Source organism: Emydura macquarii, unplaced genomic scaffold (assembly GCF_026122565.2).
Source record: "Emydura macquarii macquarii isolate MOO-44397 ecotype Brisbane River unplaced genomic scaffold, CSIRO-AGI_Emac_v2 contig_2422, whole genome shotgun sequence".
NCBI classification, from domain to species: domain Eukaryota; kingdom Metazoa; phylum Chordata; order Testudines; family Chelidae; genus Emydura; species Emydura macquarii.
Genome location: NW_027132559.1, coordinates 23,386,597 through 23,405,700, shown reverse-complemented (window position 1 = coordinate 23,405,700; position 19,104 = coordinate 23,386,597). Strand labels below are relative to the sequence as shown.

The following is a 19,104-nucleotide window of genomic DNA, read 5'->3' as shown; positions in this document are numbered from 1 at the left end:
CACCTAGCCATCCCTATCTCGTAAATGCGTTTTCCCCTTCAGCTACTGAAATACATGGAGAACACTAAAGTGTGCAAAAACAGCCATAGGAAACCTACAACTTTTTAAGGTAATTAAAAAATAGAAAGTATGGTAATGCACAGTTAATATCACAACAATTTACAATCAAAATACCGAGGGGAAATTTTTCCTGTACACACAGGGGATTGTATCATCGTTATGACAAGATCAATCTCTCTCATTATTATTCTCAATCACAAAATGACTGGGAAGACTTCACCTTCTCAGGAAGCCCTAAATGCCACAGACATCTTACTTTTTAATTTATGAATAAACAAAGAACATAACAAAAGGCAATCATTTCCCATCATTCACAAAGCATGTTTTTGTTGCCAATATTAAAGGTGTCATGAGACATATAATTAGTGTACTTATGTATACAAACGTCCTACGTGGAGATAATCAAATCATACCACTTACACTGCAAGTGCATAAATTAGCATAGTTACAGCTTATTTTTATGGTGTTCTGAGAATGCTAGGTCCCTGTCCTAAAATAAATGTATTACAGTGCCTTATTAAAGTCAACTGGACTCAGACAGTAAAGGGACTGGCCCAAGCACATCAGATGGCAGAATCAGGACCTTAAAATGATTTTGTACAGTATTTTGAAGCTATAAAGTTTTATAAACTAGGAAATTCTAGGTAATTTTTCCATATATTAGAAGGCCAACTAAAACAGAGCTAAACAGAGTATACAATAGCCAGAAATCTAACATGGAAATTAAAAGACTAGATCCCAGACATGAAATAGTCTCATACAAGAAAATATTACAATTCTTTAGCCATCCTTTCAGTTTTTACTTCTGCAAAGCAAGGCCAGGTTTCCCTACAGACCTCCCCTTTTGCATTTATTAGCGTGCACCACTTGGAGACTTGCACCACATCATGTCATGCTGTTTATGCTTACCATTTATCTAGCGTCCAGCACCGTATACCGCTAGATTAGATCTGTGGGTGAGCAGCCTGCTTGCCAACCCTGCTTGCCCTGGCCTCTGAAATTAAAACCCCAAGGGCTGAATCAGGCCTGTAGCTTCCTTTCGCCTGCGTTTTCAGAGCTGAGCGGAGTGGATGCGCTAGGGGCGGGAGGATGGGATTCAGACAGATACTAGACGTTACCAAAGCAGAAGAGCACAAATGCAACCCCCCAGGGCGCCCCGTGCTCTGAGAACCTACCAGAGCAGATGCACTCTCCCTAGGGCACATGTGCGTCACCCCTAGGCTGCTGCCTTTCGGGCTCCCACCGCCCTCACCTGGGCTCCCCGGGAGGCTGGCCTGGCAGCAGCTGGGCTGATGCCCCTCCCCCTCCTGGATCCCAGCTGCCGCCCCTCCGCGCGCCACTCATTTGCATATTTTTTACCTTTGTGGTCGAAGGGCAGCCAATTAGCGAGTGCGGCGGCGGGCGCAGGCCCCGCCCACTCCCCTGCCTCCCCACCAGCCCAAGGTGCCATCCTCCGCGGCGCGAGCGGTTCCTGGAGGGAAGGCGGGCGCGTGAGTCGGTATCCCCAGCGCACAGCGGACTTGGGCCGCCGCCGCGCCCTGCCACCTGCCCCGCTGCGACCAGGGAGAGGTGGGCCCGCGCCGCGCGCCTGCAGCCCCGTTCGCACGCCGCTGCAAAGGGCGCTGGCGAGATGGTTTGCGGCGGCTTCACCTGCTCCAAGAACTGCCTGTGCGCCCTCAACCTGCTCTACACGGTGAGTGGGGGGCGCCGCGCGCGCTCTGGTCCAGCCCCTGGCCCTGCTGGGCAGCCCCGAGGAAGCTCCTTGGGAGGCTCCGTGCGCCGCGGCTCCGGCTCGTGGTAACCCCCCAGCTCGTCTCCCTTTCTCTCGCGTGTCGGGCGGCCGCAGGCTCGTCGCCACCTGCAGCGGGACAGAGAGGCCGGGGCGCTGCGCCGGTTCTGTCAGTCTCCTAGCCAGAGGCACCGCCAGAGCTAGCTTGGATCCGCAGCAGCGGAAGAGCACAGCGTCTCCCGCCCGAAACGGCTCTCACACCGCCTGCCTGCCTTCCCCGAGCAGCCTCCGGCGATCAGCAGCTGCCCCTGGCTGTGCAGCACCTGCTGACGGAGCAGAGGGGGTTAAAAGGCCAGCAGCTGCTGGCGTCTCGGTGTCAGGCTTGCCTCCCAGTCTCTTTGAAAGGGGAAGTCGGTCACTCAGCCTTGAGTCTAATAGGAGACAGGCTTGTTTGACCACGCATCAGATTTGTATATGGATCATGGTGCAGACTAGGAGGTCTTGCAGGATCTGTTTCTAGGTTGCGGGGGGGAGGGGAGGAGCTGGGTTTGGCATGTGAGCCTTTCTTGTTGATCAACGCACTCTCCAGTGTTCAGTAGAATCAAGCTAGTTGCTAACTACAGTTTTTTTAAAACCATCCTGTCGGACTGGAGGGACGTGTCTTGTTTCAGATCAAAATCCACCGCAGTTTCCTTGAGACTGGTGCTTATTGTGTTTACTTAGTAACTGCTGACCAGGGCACCGTAAGTTCCAGAGAGTTGTTTTTTCCTCCCCCCATTTCCTTTCCTTAATATCTACCCGACTAAATCATGTTCTTGTGTCACGTCTTACCTTTAGTTTTTCGTTATGTCATAAAACAAGGCAAACTGAGAAGGTGGGGAAAGAGTGCTCCAAGCCTGAATGCCATTATGTTAAAGTTGAGAATAAATCTGCGAGTACCTTTTTTATCTAGAAAAGTCACTTTAGCCAATCAAGGAATGAGGAAGGCTCCTTTCTTAAATTTTTTTCCTGCGTAGTGCTGAAATAGGTCCCATTGGCATGATTACATGTAAAACTGCTGTACTTGTATGTCATTTAGGCTCTGCACAATCTTTTATCTAGGCCGCACATATGAGCGAGTTCCTTCAATAGACCTGTGGTTCCCAGCCTGTGGCCCGCAGGGGCTTTCAGAATGGCCAGCGGCTCCCTTCCTGCTGGATGCAGAAGGGAGCCACTGCCCAAGGACCCTGGTGTAGTGCATTTCTGTGGGGCTAAAAGATGGGTGCAGGCTCCTTGATGCAGCCAAGGGGATGGGAGATCAGCGCGCCCCTTCCCCTGGCTTTAGCAGGGAGCATGGCAAAGCGTTCCACCTAGGTCCATAGGTGTTGGGGTCCTTGCTGGAGCCAGAGGGAGGGGAGCACTGATCTTCTGTCCCCCTGGCTGCAGAAGGGAGCCACTGCCTAGGTACCCAGGTGGAGCACACAGGGCTACAGGACACATGTGGTTTCCCTGCTGCAGCCAGGGAGATAGATCAGCAAGGAGGCAGCCTCCTTGCTGAACTCCTTCTATCTGGCTGCAGTGGGGGGGACTTGCTGGTGGAGACTAGTGGCCCTTCAAGGTTGTAAAACTGGTATCTGTGGCCTTCCAGCCAAAGAGGCTGGGAACCACTGCAGTAGACACTTGTACACAGTGGGTGGGGAGTGGGGGGGAAAGAGGGATGAGCACCTCCAATTACTGTAGTGGTTTAGAAATGCCTATAATTTCATAAGTCATTTCCTTTTTTTAAAAATGAGTAATAATTCAAAGAGTTGTTGCATAGGGTATATAGGCTGTTTGGAGCGGGAAGGAAGTATAAAATATTTTTATTTTATTTAAAAGTCGTATATGCAAATTTTACCCCATCTCCCACCCACCGCAAGTATAACTAAGCAGCTATTTCCCATGTATTTAAAGAAGACAACATTTCCAACTATATTTCTATTATAAGGCCTTCTGGTGCAGAAGCAGGGAGAAGTGTAGCTATGTGATATAACTCTTTCCTTTCACAGATTTCCTAAAAATTTAGATTTTTATCATAGCATGAATTTTAATTTTTTGTTACATTGTCAAATGTTTGTTAAAGTATGGAAATGCCTTGTCATCCTGGAAATCAGGGATTGGAATCAGCATTCTGGCACCTCTCTGAAGATACCATCTAGTTCTCTTGAATCTCCACTTTAATTAAACACATGAAAGTATGTGTTTGTTAAATTAGCCATTATGGATGTGAAGAAACATTTTTTTTTTTTTTTTTTTTTTTTAAGATTAAGATTGTAAACTGATGTAAAGATGTTATCAGTCCAACTTTAACTGTTTAATTCTTCATCTACGGGGGCGGGAGAGGATTGCAGATCTGCATGATGTATTGTAAGTGACATCTCATTTTTGGTGTCTCACATGAGGTGGTGTTTGGAAGATAATACCTCTTTCCTCCTTGTTTCCTTCTTCTTTCTCCCTCCCTCCCACCCAGTCAAGTAGTAGCCAAGCCCAAGGAGCCTAGCAGAGCCTTTGGGCAGATCAGTGTCACCAAGGGGGAGCTGAGTTCAGAGAACTACATGATCATATTTTAAACACCTGAACAGTTTAATGTGAGACTGTGTGATTTTTGATAACTTGCCTACGAAGGGTGTATTTTGTGGTTGGAGCTTGGAAGAAGAGCATTGCCACCTTCCCCCTCACCCTCCTCAATCTCACCCCTGCTGGAAATGTAATTGTAATTTAAAAAAAAAAAGCAAATGGGACTTTCCCTTACCATAAGGTTGAGTAAACAGCATTTAAATTATCTGTCCCTGTTGCATGTGTTTTCCACTGTAAGCAACAAATCAAATCTTAAGACTTGTGTCTGTAGATTTTTGAGTGTCAACAGTATTGGTAATGCTGTTTTCTACTCAAAGTTGTCCTTACGGGGCCTGATCCTGCAAGATGCTGATTCTGCTTAGTTCATTGGGTGCTGACCTGACCATATTAAAAATCACAGCAGTGCAGCTGACATAAACTGGTTTAAATTTTTAAGTAGGAAGAAATGCAGAAAGCAACCTAAGTGTGAATAAAAACAAACTGGATTTTTAAAAAGTTCCCCTTCAAATAATCCAATGTATGAGTAACATGGCTAAAAAAGTTCCTTTCCAACATATGAGTTAGTTGATGGCATCCCTTGAACAATTTCTCTGGCTGGAATTGGACAATATAGCTTAGTAGACAAGCTGTCTTTTTATTGCACTGTTGTAGGGAGTTCATCCTGGGAATTTCAGGTTCTTGCTGTAGCTTTAGAAAATTAGGAGATTTGAATAAGACAGAATATGAATTATAATCTTTTAAACAACAAAGCGGGATATTAAAAGTTGCTTTCGGTAGTGATATTACTAGGTACTATAGTGAAAAGGAGATCAGTAACTTGTGTTGACTATAAGTCAATTGCTGTAAACTGTCGGAAGAGGAGAAATCTATGGATGAAAAGGGTTTGTTTTTGTTTTGTTTTTGTTCTGTTACCTTGCAAAATGTCCAAAATGTTTCAGGCCTTCAATGGCCTAACTACTTTCCTCTTTTTACATTACATTTTGCTTGTAATTTACTCACTTCTACCTATTGTTAGAGGACTGCTTCAAGTGTGCTTGAGTCCTGATCCTGCAGTTTGTTTTATGTGGCTGACTCTGGGCCCCTGCAGAGCTTCACTAATCACACTGGGATTCCGTGCAGGAATAGGGAATCTGCCCACATATAGTCAATTGAATGTATGTAGTTGCACTGAAGTCTGTGGGATACTCACGTACTTAAAGTTAAGTAAACCTGACTTGCTTAAGTGCCGTTCTTGAATGAAGACTTAATGGGAAAATTGTTGTGTATTTAAGGAACATCAACTTGAAATTTAGTCAGTTAGAAAATAAATACTTAAACAGTTTCAGGTCCCTGACAATTGTTGACGTTTTTACAGTTAAATTTTTTTTCAGTGTTTTTCTCCTGTTGCTATTCCACAGGATAAAATGACTGTCCATGAAGTATTGTCAAGTAGAAGTATGTGTTTGTGTATAATATATAAAAATATAATGCTAATCTTTCAGTTGTGGGAACCTTTATATGGTAATTCCACTAATATTAGAGTACATAAATCAGACAGGATTTTCTTTAAATAGACAGTGTCTCTCTAAGTGACTACGGTTGTTGAGCAAAGATGTTGGCAATTAATATCCTATTTAATCAGTTTATCAGAAGGGGAATGTTTCAGTCCCAATTAACAATCAAAAACTGAAAAGGTGCATGACGAGGACTAGTTAAACTAACGGCCTGCTGACAACCATCCCACCAAAAACTACTTGTTCTGTTTTATCTGAGCAGTAGCCTAAACAGTGAAATTTCTGCTGCTGCATTAACTGCAGAGACCTAACCTTGAAATTAATTTTTTTTGAAACTTTCAATATTCAATACATTAAAAAAATCCAAATTGTTATAAATGTTGCTTAAATTACAATAGATATTTACTGTAGATGTTGTGGCATCATTTTTCCCAGTTAAAGGTATGTACTTTTAGCTAGGACAGAGTTCATTCTGTAATTGCACTTTGTTCATAAACAATGAAAAATACCAAATATCTGATTAGAAAAATCTACACTTCAGATAGTGCTTTGCTGATACTTGAGCTCATGTTTGTCTACAGAGACTATGTAAAGTTGTATTATACTTTTTAGTATTACTTTGAAATTGTCATGCTTTGCATTTCTGTAACACTACCTGTTGTGCTGGTGGGTTATGGTAACTATAACTTGTGTAATTAATGGATTAAGATTACCTGCCTTCTCTGTTTTTTCAGCAGTGGTTTCCTTTCCCCATCTCCCAATATAACCTGAAAGTAAAATTTGCTCTATATTTCATAAAATATCTCAGGTGAGGACAAAAATTCTCAGATTGACCAGACAACCAATCATTTGCCATCCTGGCTATTGACTGCAAGAAACATGGCTACTAGCAAACCATTAGTCAAGTATAGGGTGGGGACACACCATGGGAAAGATCTTCCAGTGCAAAGCTAGTGAATCTGTCCCTTTTTCCTCCTCCAAGGATTCCCTCTGCATAGGAGATCCCGGTATACCCTAGAACCACCATATTAGTTCCTATGCTACCCATTCCTTACCCTTGGCACAGTGGGTTTTCCCAGGGGGAAAAAGGGGCATGACTGGGTTTACCTATTCCCCAGTAATTTCTGGCTGTTTTAATGGTTTCTTGAAGTCATATGCAGCCAGCTATAAGTTAGAGTAGTCCTCTGGTTGCTCCAACTTTGTGTCAAGACTGGACAGACTTATGGGGTAATTGATTAGTTCATAGCCTGTTGGAGAACAGAGCAAATTTCCATTTGAGTTCATATGAAAATGAATTTCTCAACTTGTGATGTAGATTAGCAGCCACTAAGTGACCCTACTACTTGGTATGGTTGGCAATCTCCACTCAAGAAGCTCTGAGTTTTTAATAAATATATAAATAAAAGGCCTGGGCTTTGGGAGTGCAGTGCCAAGACTGTAAGGGGAAGTTTGCACAGCAACTGCTTGTGCTGAGTGGCCCTACCTCATCTTATGTCTTTGATACTCATAGATATGCTATTTTCCCACATCTAACACTTTCTCCACCAAATGTAATTTTGAAGATAGCTTTATAAGATAGACTTCAAACTGATTGAGTCCATACAAAATGATTATGCTGAAGCTTCTTCTAAATATTTAGTACACATTTTTGTTAACCTAAACTAAATCATGTTGATCCATTGCATGGGTCTCATCACCAGTTTCTTTGTGCACATTTGATAGTACATAGCATTGGCTACAGAGGGCCTAGGAATATTTCTAATATTCACATGACATGCTTTGAAATGTACTTGGCTCTACCATACGTCTATTACCAGGGTTATGACAATTCCACTTCTTATTTAATTGTTAGAGATGGGGTTTGGAGCCAGACAACTGGGTATGGAGCCAGGTGATATTTATGGTTCCATACTAACTGGCTATTGCACATGGGAATACCTTATGCAGAGCAGGTGTCTGTATTTCACTATAGAGAAGCCAGAACATGAGATCAGATTTTACTTTGTGGCAGAAAGCTTTTTTACTTGCTTGAGCAGCCTAACCTCCATTGTCTGGGTTTTTTTTTTTTTCCTTTAAAGTTAAATCTCAATAGGGGTAAACTCTGTCTCGCTATGACTATACTGCTGATGGTATAGTTTCCACTGACTCCACATATAAAGCTGGGGAAGCATGAAGAGTTGTGGCAAAAATTGTGGAGTCATTAGGATTTACCAGTAGCCTGTTTGGCATGGAAATGATGCAGCATTTCCAATAACACATGGTTTTGGCTATATGGGCAATCCTGCCAGAATTACCTTCCTTGAGGAATCTTCAAACATCTGGATGAAACAAGTGGTGGTCCAAACAAGACCTAAATATTTGATTTTGGTTTAGCAGCTTGGGCATAGGTTTGTGACAGTTTGCTTGCCTGTTGCTGCTACGTATTCTTCTAAATGTTGTGTGGTACTGTACGTTTGAGCAGAATTTGATGAGAATATTTGGGTGCTTTGATATCAGACTTTAGTTGTAAGCAAATAGTCGTTTGGTTAATAAACTTAAACCCAAAATTTCAGAAGTGTTCACTAATTTTGCGTGCCTCAATATTTGGGAGCCCAGCATAAGACACAATGGGCCAGATTTCTGCTGTACTATCCACATCCTTTATGCTGATATGACAGTATAGGGAAACAGGTCTCTGAGAAGTATCCCCAGTGTAAGGAAGTGATTGGTGTATAGCTGTCATCACAATTTTGGGGAAAAAATCAAGAGAATGTAAGAGGAGGGAGGGACATGGAATGCATTGTAGTCTGGCTGTTTTCAGCCAGTATAATGGTCCCTACGCAGCTTTTACAAACCAGCACAATTTAGAGCAGCCCTTATGCTGGCCCTTAACAGGGCCCAGAATATAGGAGGCACAAAGGTGGCTTCAAGCTGCCTTTATGGTACCCCACACCTTCCATTCCTGCTGTGGACAAGAACATGAGGACTGGGTCCTCAGCTGTTTTGAAAATGTGGCACAAGGTGTCTCAAGTTGAGCACAAAACCAACAAAGACAAAATGTAGGTGCCTGTATTTTCATAACTGCAAAACATAAATGTAACACCTGTATACAAAACATGGACTAAACAGCAGAGGCATTTTTGTTACAATCCATCTGAAAAAAGGAGATGATTATTTCAGTCAAAAGCAGCAAACTCCATTTGCTCTGAACTAGTGAGTATTGTAGAGAGTTGAGCTAGGCTGTCATGCCAACAGCAGAACTGGCTTTTGTGACTTGCAGCATTCCTATCTCCTTTCACATGTATTGCCTGTATCACCTCACAGGGCTGTTCAGTAACCAGGCTTTGATCACTCCTTTACTTAGACAAGTGACCTAGATGTGAAAGGTTCTGTTTTCTATTACCAATCCCCTTGAGCCAACCAGCCCTTTCATTATAGCTGCTTCAGTGCGCACACAGTGAATTTACAGAGAGATTTCCTCCAGTATACATTGCTAAAGTCAGCATTACAAGTGAGCTACTGTATAAATGGGATAGGAGTCTGCTCAATACCCCAAACTCCTAGCATGCCAGAAATGTGACAGCTGTGCTGTGACTTGGAGGTACATGCTGTAGGTGCTTCAGCAGGTAGGCCTTGTGAGTGCTAGCCCTGGTGGGTTTCAGTAACCACTCAGACACATGGCGAAGGGAAAGGGTATTTGGCTAGGGCTGGCAGGAAGTAGGGAGGTGCTGATATCTTTGGTACAGAGGCTTAAGAAATTACAGTTCAAAGTGAGCAAGAATGGTTCTTGTATGGGTCCCTGGGACAGTCCACTCTAGAGGTAGGGCTCTTCAGGCCTAGTGTCTGGGGTGCCCTCTGTAGTCCATCTCTGGCCAGGTCTACACTTACCTAGAAATTTGGTGGCAGTTGACAGGAGTTACGCAAGCTACACAGAGTAGCTTGCATAACCCCTGTCGACTTCATAACTCCTCTTTTACGCAGAGTCTTCACTGTGCTGCGCCAATGGGAAATGGGTTCCCATCGACACAGTGCTATGCCACTTGAGGGGGTGGTTTTAATGCATTGACCTCCGGATTGATTGAGCAAGTCTTCACTGACCACTCAATCAGTCCAGATAGATCGATCTGACGGTGGTGAATTTGCCGCCGTTAGTGAAGACATACCCTCTGTTTCAAGCCAACAGGGACTTGAAGGTTTCCAAGCCAGACTCAGTGTCTTTCATTTGGGCCCTTTTGCACTGGTTCCCTGCTCAGCTGCTGCTGCTCCCCTGTATGGCTCTCTCAGATGGGCACCCAGCTGTCTGTATGTATGTATATATATGACAGTCACAGCCTGTTCCATGCACAGGTCTGCATAGGGTTCCTGATGAATTCAGTTTTACTCCAGCTCTCTGCTTGCAGGGTGGATTGATTTAAATCAAGGTGATGTAAATCATGATTTAAATCACCAAGAGAAGAAAATTGATTTAAATCAAGTTTCCCCCTGATGCTACTTCACATATTAAACAATGGTGCAAATCAGATCACTAAAACATGTTAATTTGTAACTCAATACAGCATTTTACAACATCTAGGAGGGTATACTTTGTGTAATTTTTTTAGATAAATTGATTTTTATTAATTTAGGAAATAGTACATAATACTCATTACCTGTCAAGTTGCAGATGCAGCAGCTGTATATTAGGAATGGTAAGAACTAAATCACACGCACAAACACAATAGCACTTATATTTTATTAAACTAAATCTTAAATGTTTCACATTTGCAATTGCAGCCATCTCCTGAGTTGCTGGCTGATGGCTGTCCTTAAACTCTTTTTAATTTTCAAATTTTATTAAGTCTGACAAGTCATCACAACACTAAACATACACTGTCCTTAAAACTTCTACAACTAACTCTCATCTTCCCCACTCCTACTGTCATTTTTATTCATAGACTGAAACAGACATACAAGTTTTCCTGCTTTTTCAACTCCCAGTCGATTTTTTTTTTTTTTTTTTTTTTTAAAAGCTTTGAGTGAATAATACCAAACGATGAAAATATTCACTCTGTGCCTGCAGAGGAAGCTACTGCTGTGAAAAGTTGGCTTAGCAACTGAAGGAACTCTGTTCCAAGGTGCCTGGCTAATGATTTCAACCAATTCAAGGAAGTGACATTGTTCAAACCGTCATCAGTAAACATCTACTGTTTAAATGGTTCTGCTCCAGCCCTGAAATTTATTATGACTGCTATAACTGAGGAGTGATTTTGAGATGCCCATGCCATGGCAGTATCTTCTTCAGAAGTTAGGCATCTACCTTTTATATCTGGGGTCGAGAATGTTTGCAAGAAAATGAGGTGGAGTGAGGGCTTGATCCATTCGCTTCTTTATTGTCTGCAGTTTAATTTTCTGGTGAGGTATTTCTTCAATGTCTCTTGAAGTGCCTTCCAAATTTCGAGAGCATCAGCAATGCAACAACAATTTCTCTAACGTTTGTTTCAGGCTATGGATATAGGCTTCAGTATACTGAGCATATCCTCTACATTCCTCTTTAATCCGATCTTAGATACTTTGGATGAGATACTTCCATCTATTTTATCACTGTGTTCATCACAAAGTTTTATGAGAATAAGCCCGTTCGTTCTTAATAAATAGTTCAAAACAATCAACCACAGAATTCCATCGAACATCTTGAGGGAGAATTAGCCCTGGTCCACACTCACCTGGCGATTCAGTGGCAGTCGATGGGAGTTACACAAACTACGCAGAGTAGCTTGCGTAACTCACGTCAACTGCTGTGCTTCCCTTCTGCACGCTGTCTACACTGTGCTGCGCTTATTTTTCTCAGTAGACTTCCTGATCGATTGAGCAGGTCTACACTGACCACTCAATCGATCCAGAAAGATCGATTTGCCGCTGTCAGTATAGACATGGCCTGGGTTTGGATCCTCCTGCTGTCTTCAGTGAAGCTGAAGCAAAATGGTTAAGGAAGTATTTTGCAACTTCAACATTTTCTTTTATTCCTAGAGAAGATGTACTTAAGCCTTTGGCTAAAAGATGCATTAAGTGGACACTGCAGCCATATGTTGTTAAGGAGCATCCTTCTGTTTCTTCTTCTAAGTATCTTCTCATCTTTGCCACAAAACTGCGCATGTGACAGTTGAATTTTTGTTCACAGTTTATTACAGCTTTCACTGCCACTTCTTTTAACTATTCGGCTGTGTGGGCATTTCCCGATATATCGTTTCTGAAAGATATGTAACCACATCTTCTGTTGTCACACAGGCATATATTACTGGATCACTGTAAAATTGCTCCACCCATCAAGGCTTAAACTGGCAAATTTCCCCTCAGTATTTCTTGCACACTGGTCAAGTTCCTTTTTATACACTGTATCTAGCAACCTTCCACCAATGTCTGCCCTATCAGGTGGAGTGTAGCCTGGTCGTAAGGACTCAACCATGTCAATGAAGTGTTTATTGTTAACAATGCGAGAGAGAATTTGTGGCATAAATGAACTGAGCAATCTTCATCTGTGGTATCTTGTTAGTATTTGCTGGTCCTTACTTCAAACCCATCCATGGTGGTGGTTTTACTGGATGATTGAAATCTTTTGCTTGCCACTGATATGTTGTTATCTGAAATACGTTTAGTTGCAGCATTGCTGCTAAAAGTACCAACGGATGACTCTGAAGTTGTTGCAGAGAGATAGTCATAGTCAGTCTCTTATGCTTAAATGGGATCCTGAAACAAAACTCAAATGATTTTGAATAGTCGTTCTTCTCACTCTTATTCAGTTAATTGTTTACATTTTTTTCGGCAAGGATGGAGATCTGGTTCAAATTACCAAAAAAGCTAAGAGTGACTGCACTTAGAGTGCACTTAATTTTGGAGTAAGCCCCATAGAACCCACTGACACTTCTGTTTTTTTAAGAATACAAGTATAGGATGGTGTTCCCTTGGGAAAGCTGAGTTATGCTGAAGTAAAATAAGGAATAGACTTATGGCATCACCATTATGGTCTGTGGCCAAGAAGTTCCAGAATAAGGGACATGTATTATATAATATAAAATAAGAAAATCACACCCCGTGGCAACTGGCAACTCTAGTTTTACTGCAGCTTTCTGTACCATGTACTTGGGTGATAGATTGTAAATCTAGTTAACTAATTAAAGAAGCCATAAGAATTAGCTAAGCTAAACTTTTTTTTTTTCCTAATAACATCCAATATAGCAAACAGCTTGGAAATTTACTTGTTAAATCACACTTATACTAAAAGGCATAGAGTCCTGAAGAATGATGCATTGCAAAGTGAATTATTTAAGTTACTAACCAGTTGATCCACATTGTTGTTCGGACATTTCCACATCTTCATCCACGTCCTTTTCTCCCAATAAGCAGTTTTCATTATGATGTTTAATTCTTGCAGCGAGGCCCTGCATCTCCTTCTTGCACTGCTTACACTTGAAATATTTTCCTTCTTTACCCAGGGAAGGAATTTCTTCAAAATATTCCCAGATAGGATCTCTCTTTACGCTCAGAAGCCATGACAGTTTTTCTGTGGCAAAAGTGTGGGGGAATATAGGAAGCTGTGTGTGTACTGAATGATGTCTTCCCTTTTTCTTTCCGGTCGACTCCACTGTTCCTTTCTACTCTGCCTCTGTCCTTTGTCTCTCTCTGTCTTTAAGACAGTGTCTTAACTAACTCCTCTGCCTTGCTTGGACCATCTCCACCACCACATAAACACAGAACAACAACAGTCCTATCCAGTCTGTCTTTCTTTGCACATATGATTTTAGTCTGTTGAGAAACTGAAACAGAAACTGAAAGTCCAGAACTTTTAAGAAGCAAGAGCTGGTAGTTAGGCTGGACAGACCAGAACCATTAATTCATTTTTATGAGACTGTAAGTGTAGGTTTAACATGTAATTGTAACAGTTATTTTTTAAACGAGAGAGAAATTTAGTATTGATTAAAAAAAAATCTGATTGAAATAAAAATCTGATTTTATTTATATTTTTAAATCATTGATTTTTATCCACCCTGCCTTCTTGACATCTGACTACTGCCTTCAGTTTCTCTGCCCCTAATTATTGCTGCTGCTGCTTCCAAATACAATCCAGTCACTTTCTGGTGCAGGACCTTTCCCCTTAGCTGGGCAGGAGGAAGAAGGTGGGAGGGACTGTTAGGAGTTCCATCACCGCTAACTAAAGAACTGAATTCATTTAACCTTAATTTCCTTAAGATACAGCAGTGGCCTATGAAATGGTGATATGTCTCAGATCAAATGCAGAGTAACAGAAAACATATTCCAGGTGCTCGCTCTCTCTGTGCTGTTAGACATTGATACATCTATAACCTCTAGTTAGGCAAGCAAAGATTTCTATTAGCTGGGAATTTAAATTCACTCTTTAAAAGAAATGGAGTGAGTATTGTGTTTATGAAGAGATGAGGAGGAAGTAGCTGCACACTGACCTCATGTTTCATCCTTCATACAATCTTTGGTTTTAGTTCATGTTCCATGTTCATCCAGACAGCTGTCCTATAAATATTTCCGTCTGCTGACACACATGTAAATCAGAATGATGTTGCCATATTTCTTGAAGTGTAAATGCTAAAATTCAGTTTTGTGCTTCTGTTTTAGCTTTCTGAACTGAGAACATAAGCAGTTCTGAGAATAGGAAGCAAGTTTTCTTTTCAATAAGCAATCCTAAATGGCAGAAGCATCAAAAGGAAAAGAAAAAAAAAACCCAAATAGTCAAAATAGCAGACTTTTGTTCCTTTTTACCAGGGAAAAGAGGAAGGTTCATCTCTTGCTTAAGGCAAGATACTAGACTAGGGAGATCTGGTTCCATTCCTGGCAGTGCCGGGATTTTCTGTGTGATCTTAGCAAAATCACTCTGTGCCTCCACTTGCCTTTTGTAAAAAGGATAATACTAACCTTGCAAGAGTGTTGAGAATAAATTTGTTAGTGATTGTGAAGCACTATGGCTCCCTCAGTGTAGTATCCAAGTATTTGGATAAGGGAACAAATTGAGGTAGAAAGCTTTAAAATAATCCTTTGTCTAAAGCCAAAGAAGAATAAGATCCAGTGTGATACTTCATTTTATCTGTATCATTAGGCAGTGTCTACACTGCTGTGTTCGAATTATGGGTTTGTCGATAGCAGTGTGCAACACAGTGCTATGCTGTAACTGCCCCGTGTGATAGCTTGCCTTAATGTAGTCCTGTTTTGAAGATGATTGTTAATGCCAATTAGGAGGCTTTCGGTTTGCACCCACACACTGAGTTACAGCTCAGCACTTTAGTTTGTACTGCTATTCATATGAGTAGTCTCATTAAATTCAATAGGCTGCTCACACAGCTAAGCTAAGAATGTACTTAGAGCTAAGAATGTACTTAAGTGCCTTCAGATTAGAGTGAAAACTTTCAAAGGTGTCTAAGTCACTTAGGCTCCGTGTCTAAGCCACTTACATACTTTTCAAAATTTTGCTCCAAGCCCATTATGTCACTTCCTGATTATTACTTCACTTCCCCCAATAACCTAAATCCTCTATTAACCACTTATGCCTATCAGTGCTCCTTCCTGCTCTACATCTTGACAGTAAATAACTTATCAAATTGCCTGTGATAAAACTGAATGCACACTGGTATATTTGGATAGGCTATTTTGTTAAATCTTGTCCTATACAGAATGTGAAAACTGAATCCAAATTGCCAATAAATAAGTAACTCAGGGAGTAATTATGTGAGATACTGTGTACCTTCTGTCAGCTGTTAAGTCCCCTCAACTTCTGTTGATTTCAGTTTGCATACATGAAAAATAAGTGTGACATTTTATAGAAACAACAAAACATTTACTCACAGCATCGTATTATCGTCAGAAGTCAGGTCTAGATACACTAAGGTGGTGGTGGAATATTCAGATAACATGCACAAGACTGATTTGTGCATCTAAACTTGCTGCTGTCTGATCTGAATTCTTGGTTTGAAAAGTACTGGGCTCTCTTGAGGGAGAAGGTGAAACTAACCACGTTTTGGTCAAAGCAATTCACCACAACAATATTAGTAAGAATTTGGTGGGGTAGGAGAGCAAAGCAATCTAAGATACTTTATTCTGCAGTTCTGTCATTTAACCTGCTGTTTATCTATGCTGTCTGGAGGGGCTGACAAAAAGGACTGTAGAATTAAAGGTTGTGTGCTAACTAAGGTGATGCATCTTTCTAGTGCTGCTAACCCAGATGTTCAAAAATCATGAACGATTTAATTAAAAGAAAAAAACCAGAAGGTTTGGGAATTAGTTTGGTTCATGTTTTCAAACTTTACTTTGCAGCCAGGAACCCTGAAACTTTGGATATTTTGTTTGTCAGAGATTCTCGCATACAGTATTCCAATGCCTTTAAGAGCTGGGGCTTTAAGGAAAACGCTAAATGTCATGAGACTCTTCAGTAAAATCATAAGTCTGCAACGCTGGAGTATATAGACAAAATGTTCTAACTGGCCATGTGTGTATGGGACTTGGATTTGGAATTTATCTGTCACTGTAACTTTTGGCTACTTGAACTTGTGGGAAAATGTTTTTCCTCTAGGAAAGCTGATCTTTGCATTTTAAAATCAGAGAAGAAATGTTGATTTATAAACTATATTAAAAATTAAATATATATTAAAAAGATATGTGGGATAAAGTTTATTTTCTTGGTTTTGAACAAAAAGTACATTCATTGTTGCTGCTTTGTTTTCAGCTTTGGATTGGAAAATCAGAATTGTATGCTCCTGATTACTACTATAGTGTTAGCTGGCTCTCTAGGTAACATGTTCCATGTCAGCAAATATGCAGCAGTTGAATCACTTTCTTTCTAACAGTTCCAGATTGTAGAACTATAGAACTAATTACTTAACTGAAGATCCTTGAAAAATGGATACTCTGTTTTAAATACAGAATGGATATGAAGAGTTTTTTGTATAGCTCTTGCTGCTTAATTTGTCTTCTATACAGCTGTTTACTGTTGAGCAATGAAATTATTGTTATTGTGATTATCATCATTATATACCATAATATGCAAAATTCAAGTAAGTTGAATACAGTGAACAAGATGACAATTCTCAGTTTGGGAAGAATTAAAAGTTTGGAAGACTGAAACTCCTTGTCTTGTGTGCATTTTGCAACACAAATACTAGTGTAGCCTATTTTTAGTTTCTTATAAGGAATTTCACCACCAAGAAACTCAGTAATGAGAAATATTTGCCTAAGATCTTTCAAAATAGAAGATCGAAGACTTACTCCTGGTAAACACTTATAATGTAGGTCAATGTTACATTGTAGGTCAATGTATAATGTTACATTGTAGGTCAATGTATAATGTAGGTCAATGCTACATCATTCAGGATATGAAAAATTCATAGCTGTAAGTGTCATAGCTCTGCCAATCTAAACCCTGGGTTGAGGCACCCCCAGAAGTATTCCACATGGTATACACAACTGAACCACTTTCACTTTAACTTGAAACATCGCAACAAAGAGGCCATCAGGCCAAATTCTGCATCCAAGGACTGCTGGGCCAAACTTGAGTGGTTCTGTGACCCCATGTGCCAGGTCACAATGTCACTCACCTGGGGGGGAGGCTTTCAAACAAGGGGCCCTGCCCCTGCTACCCCTTGGGGTGCCTCAGCCCCCTACAGTTGGCACCTCTGCCATTGATATGCACTATGAGCAAAGCGCATACAGCTGTGGGCAGAGGGTGACCAGATGTCCTGGTTTTATAGGGACAGTCCCGATATTTGGGACTTTTTTTTTTTTTTTTTTTTCTTATATAGGTGCCTATTACTCACTCTCTCTCTCTCTCCCTCCCCCCTTCCCGATTTTTCACACTTGCTATCTGGTCACCCTATGCGGGCACCACTGTCTGGTGTAGAAAGAAGAATGCTTCAGTCGTCCTAGCTACTGTTGCTCAGGGAGACAGTGTTCCTATAGCAATGAAAATACCCCTTCCATCTCCCTAGGCTGCATGTATGCTATGGATTATGTTAACTACAGTCTCCAAAGTGTAGACATGGCCTTAATCTTTCATAAATAATCAGTGAAGACACCTCTAAAAGTTAGAAGTAAAATGGTCTTTAACAATTTCTAAGGCTTGCTACTTTGAAACATGAATAACACATGTACTGTAAAAGCATTTTGGATTTCCTGTTGATGAGACTAAACACGTATTAAATAAGAGATTCCTTATACATGTTTCAAACTGTGTCTTGTTTTGTTGAAACCACACGCTTCTCTCCCACCCCTCCCTGCGGTAGGGTGTGGGGGCCCGAAAAACACCCTACTGACAACAACAATCAATCCAAAACAAAACACAAATTCTTCATCCCATCCCTGAGCGGCTGACTTGCTGATAGGAACATGAAACTTTTTTTACTTGCAGGTTGCTGGTATAAATCCAGCCCAGGTTGTTAGTGATGTTGTCATCTGATAAGTGTTTCTGAAATGCATTTAGTCACAATCCAGTTTTCAGTGAACAAGCAATCATCACAACCAGACTTTCTTAAAGCATCTTTGTTGCTGTCCTCAGAGAGACCAAGGATTTGAGTAGGTGAATGAGGGCCTGAGTTATCAACCAATGGCCTCATTGCACTAGCCTGTTCTGAGAATGATGCCACAAACTGTCCTCCATTCTGGGAAGTTCTACTTTTGTATGTATGAATGCTGCCCAATGGAGTAAACCAGACTTTACCACATGCCACTCGTGCTTATTACTACAGTCTCAATCTATGGTTCCTTGCAGTTACTCCAAATGGAAATAAACTAAAAATAGACCCACTTCCTCTATACCATATTGTCTGTTTGTTTGGGTATTTGTGATAGTGTGTATCTGTTTGGTTCTTCTTACACTGCCATCAAAGGAAAAGACCCATTTAATGGTATTTGAAGCGTTGAAAGTTTTTATTGAGGAGAGCAGTGGTTTCCTTACCCACCCAATCAAATATGCTGTATAGTACATAATTCTTTCTTGTCTAATTTGTTCCGAAGTTGAGTACATGACCTTTCTTCTCTTATTAGTTGATGTATAGCTTGAGAATTACCAGCAACATATTACTAGAGAGGTAGCTTATCTTGCATGAAATCCTGGCTCTACTGAAATCTGTGGCAAAACTCCTATTGACTTCAATGCAGCCAGGATTTCACCTTTGTGATGTACAAGCAGTGCTACTAAATTGGCAAATTCTCTTACAGATTGCTTTAAATTATGATTTCAAAGAAATTTGGACGCTCTTT

The 19,104-nt window shown here is 41.2% G+C and overlaps 1 protein-coding gene across 1 annotated transcript in view; it reads left to right on the top strand.

Moving 5' to 3' along the window:
- The first annotated feature begins 1,401 nt into the window (after positions 1–1,401).
- Positions 1,402–19,104, top strand: part of TSPAN13 (tetraspanin 13) — a 30,820-nt gene continuing 13,117 nt past the window's right edge. Inside the window, exon 1 of the mRNA XM_067562111.1 lies at positions 1,402–1,753. Coding sequence (XP_067418212.1) covers positions 1,691–1,753 — 63 coding nt within the window. The 5' untranslated portion in view covers positions 1,402–1,690. The remainder of the gene's footprint in view (positions 1,754–19,104) is intronic.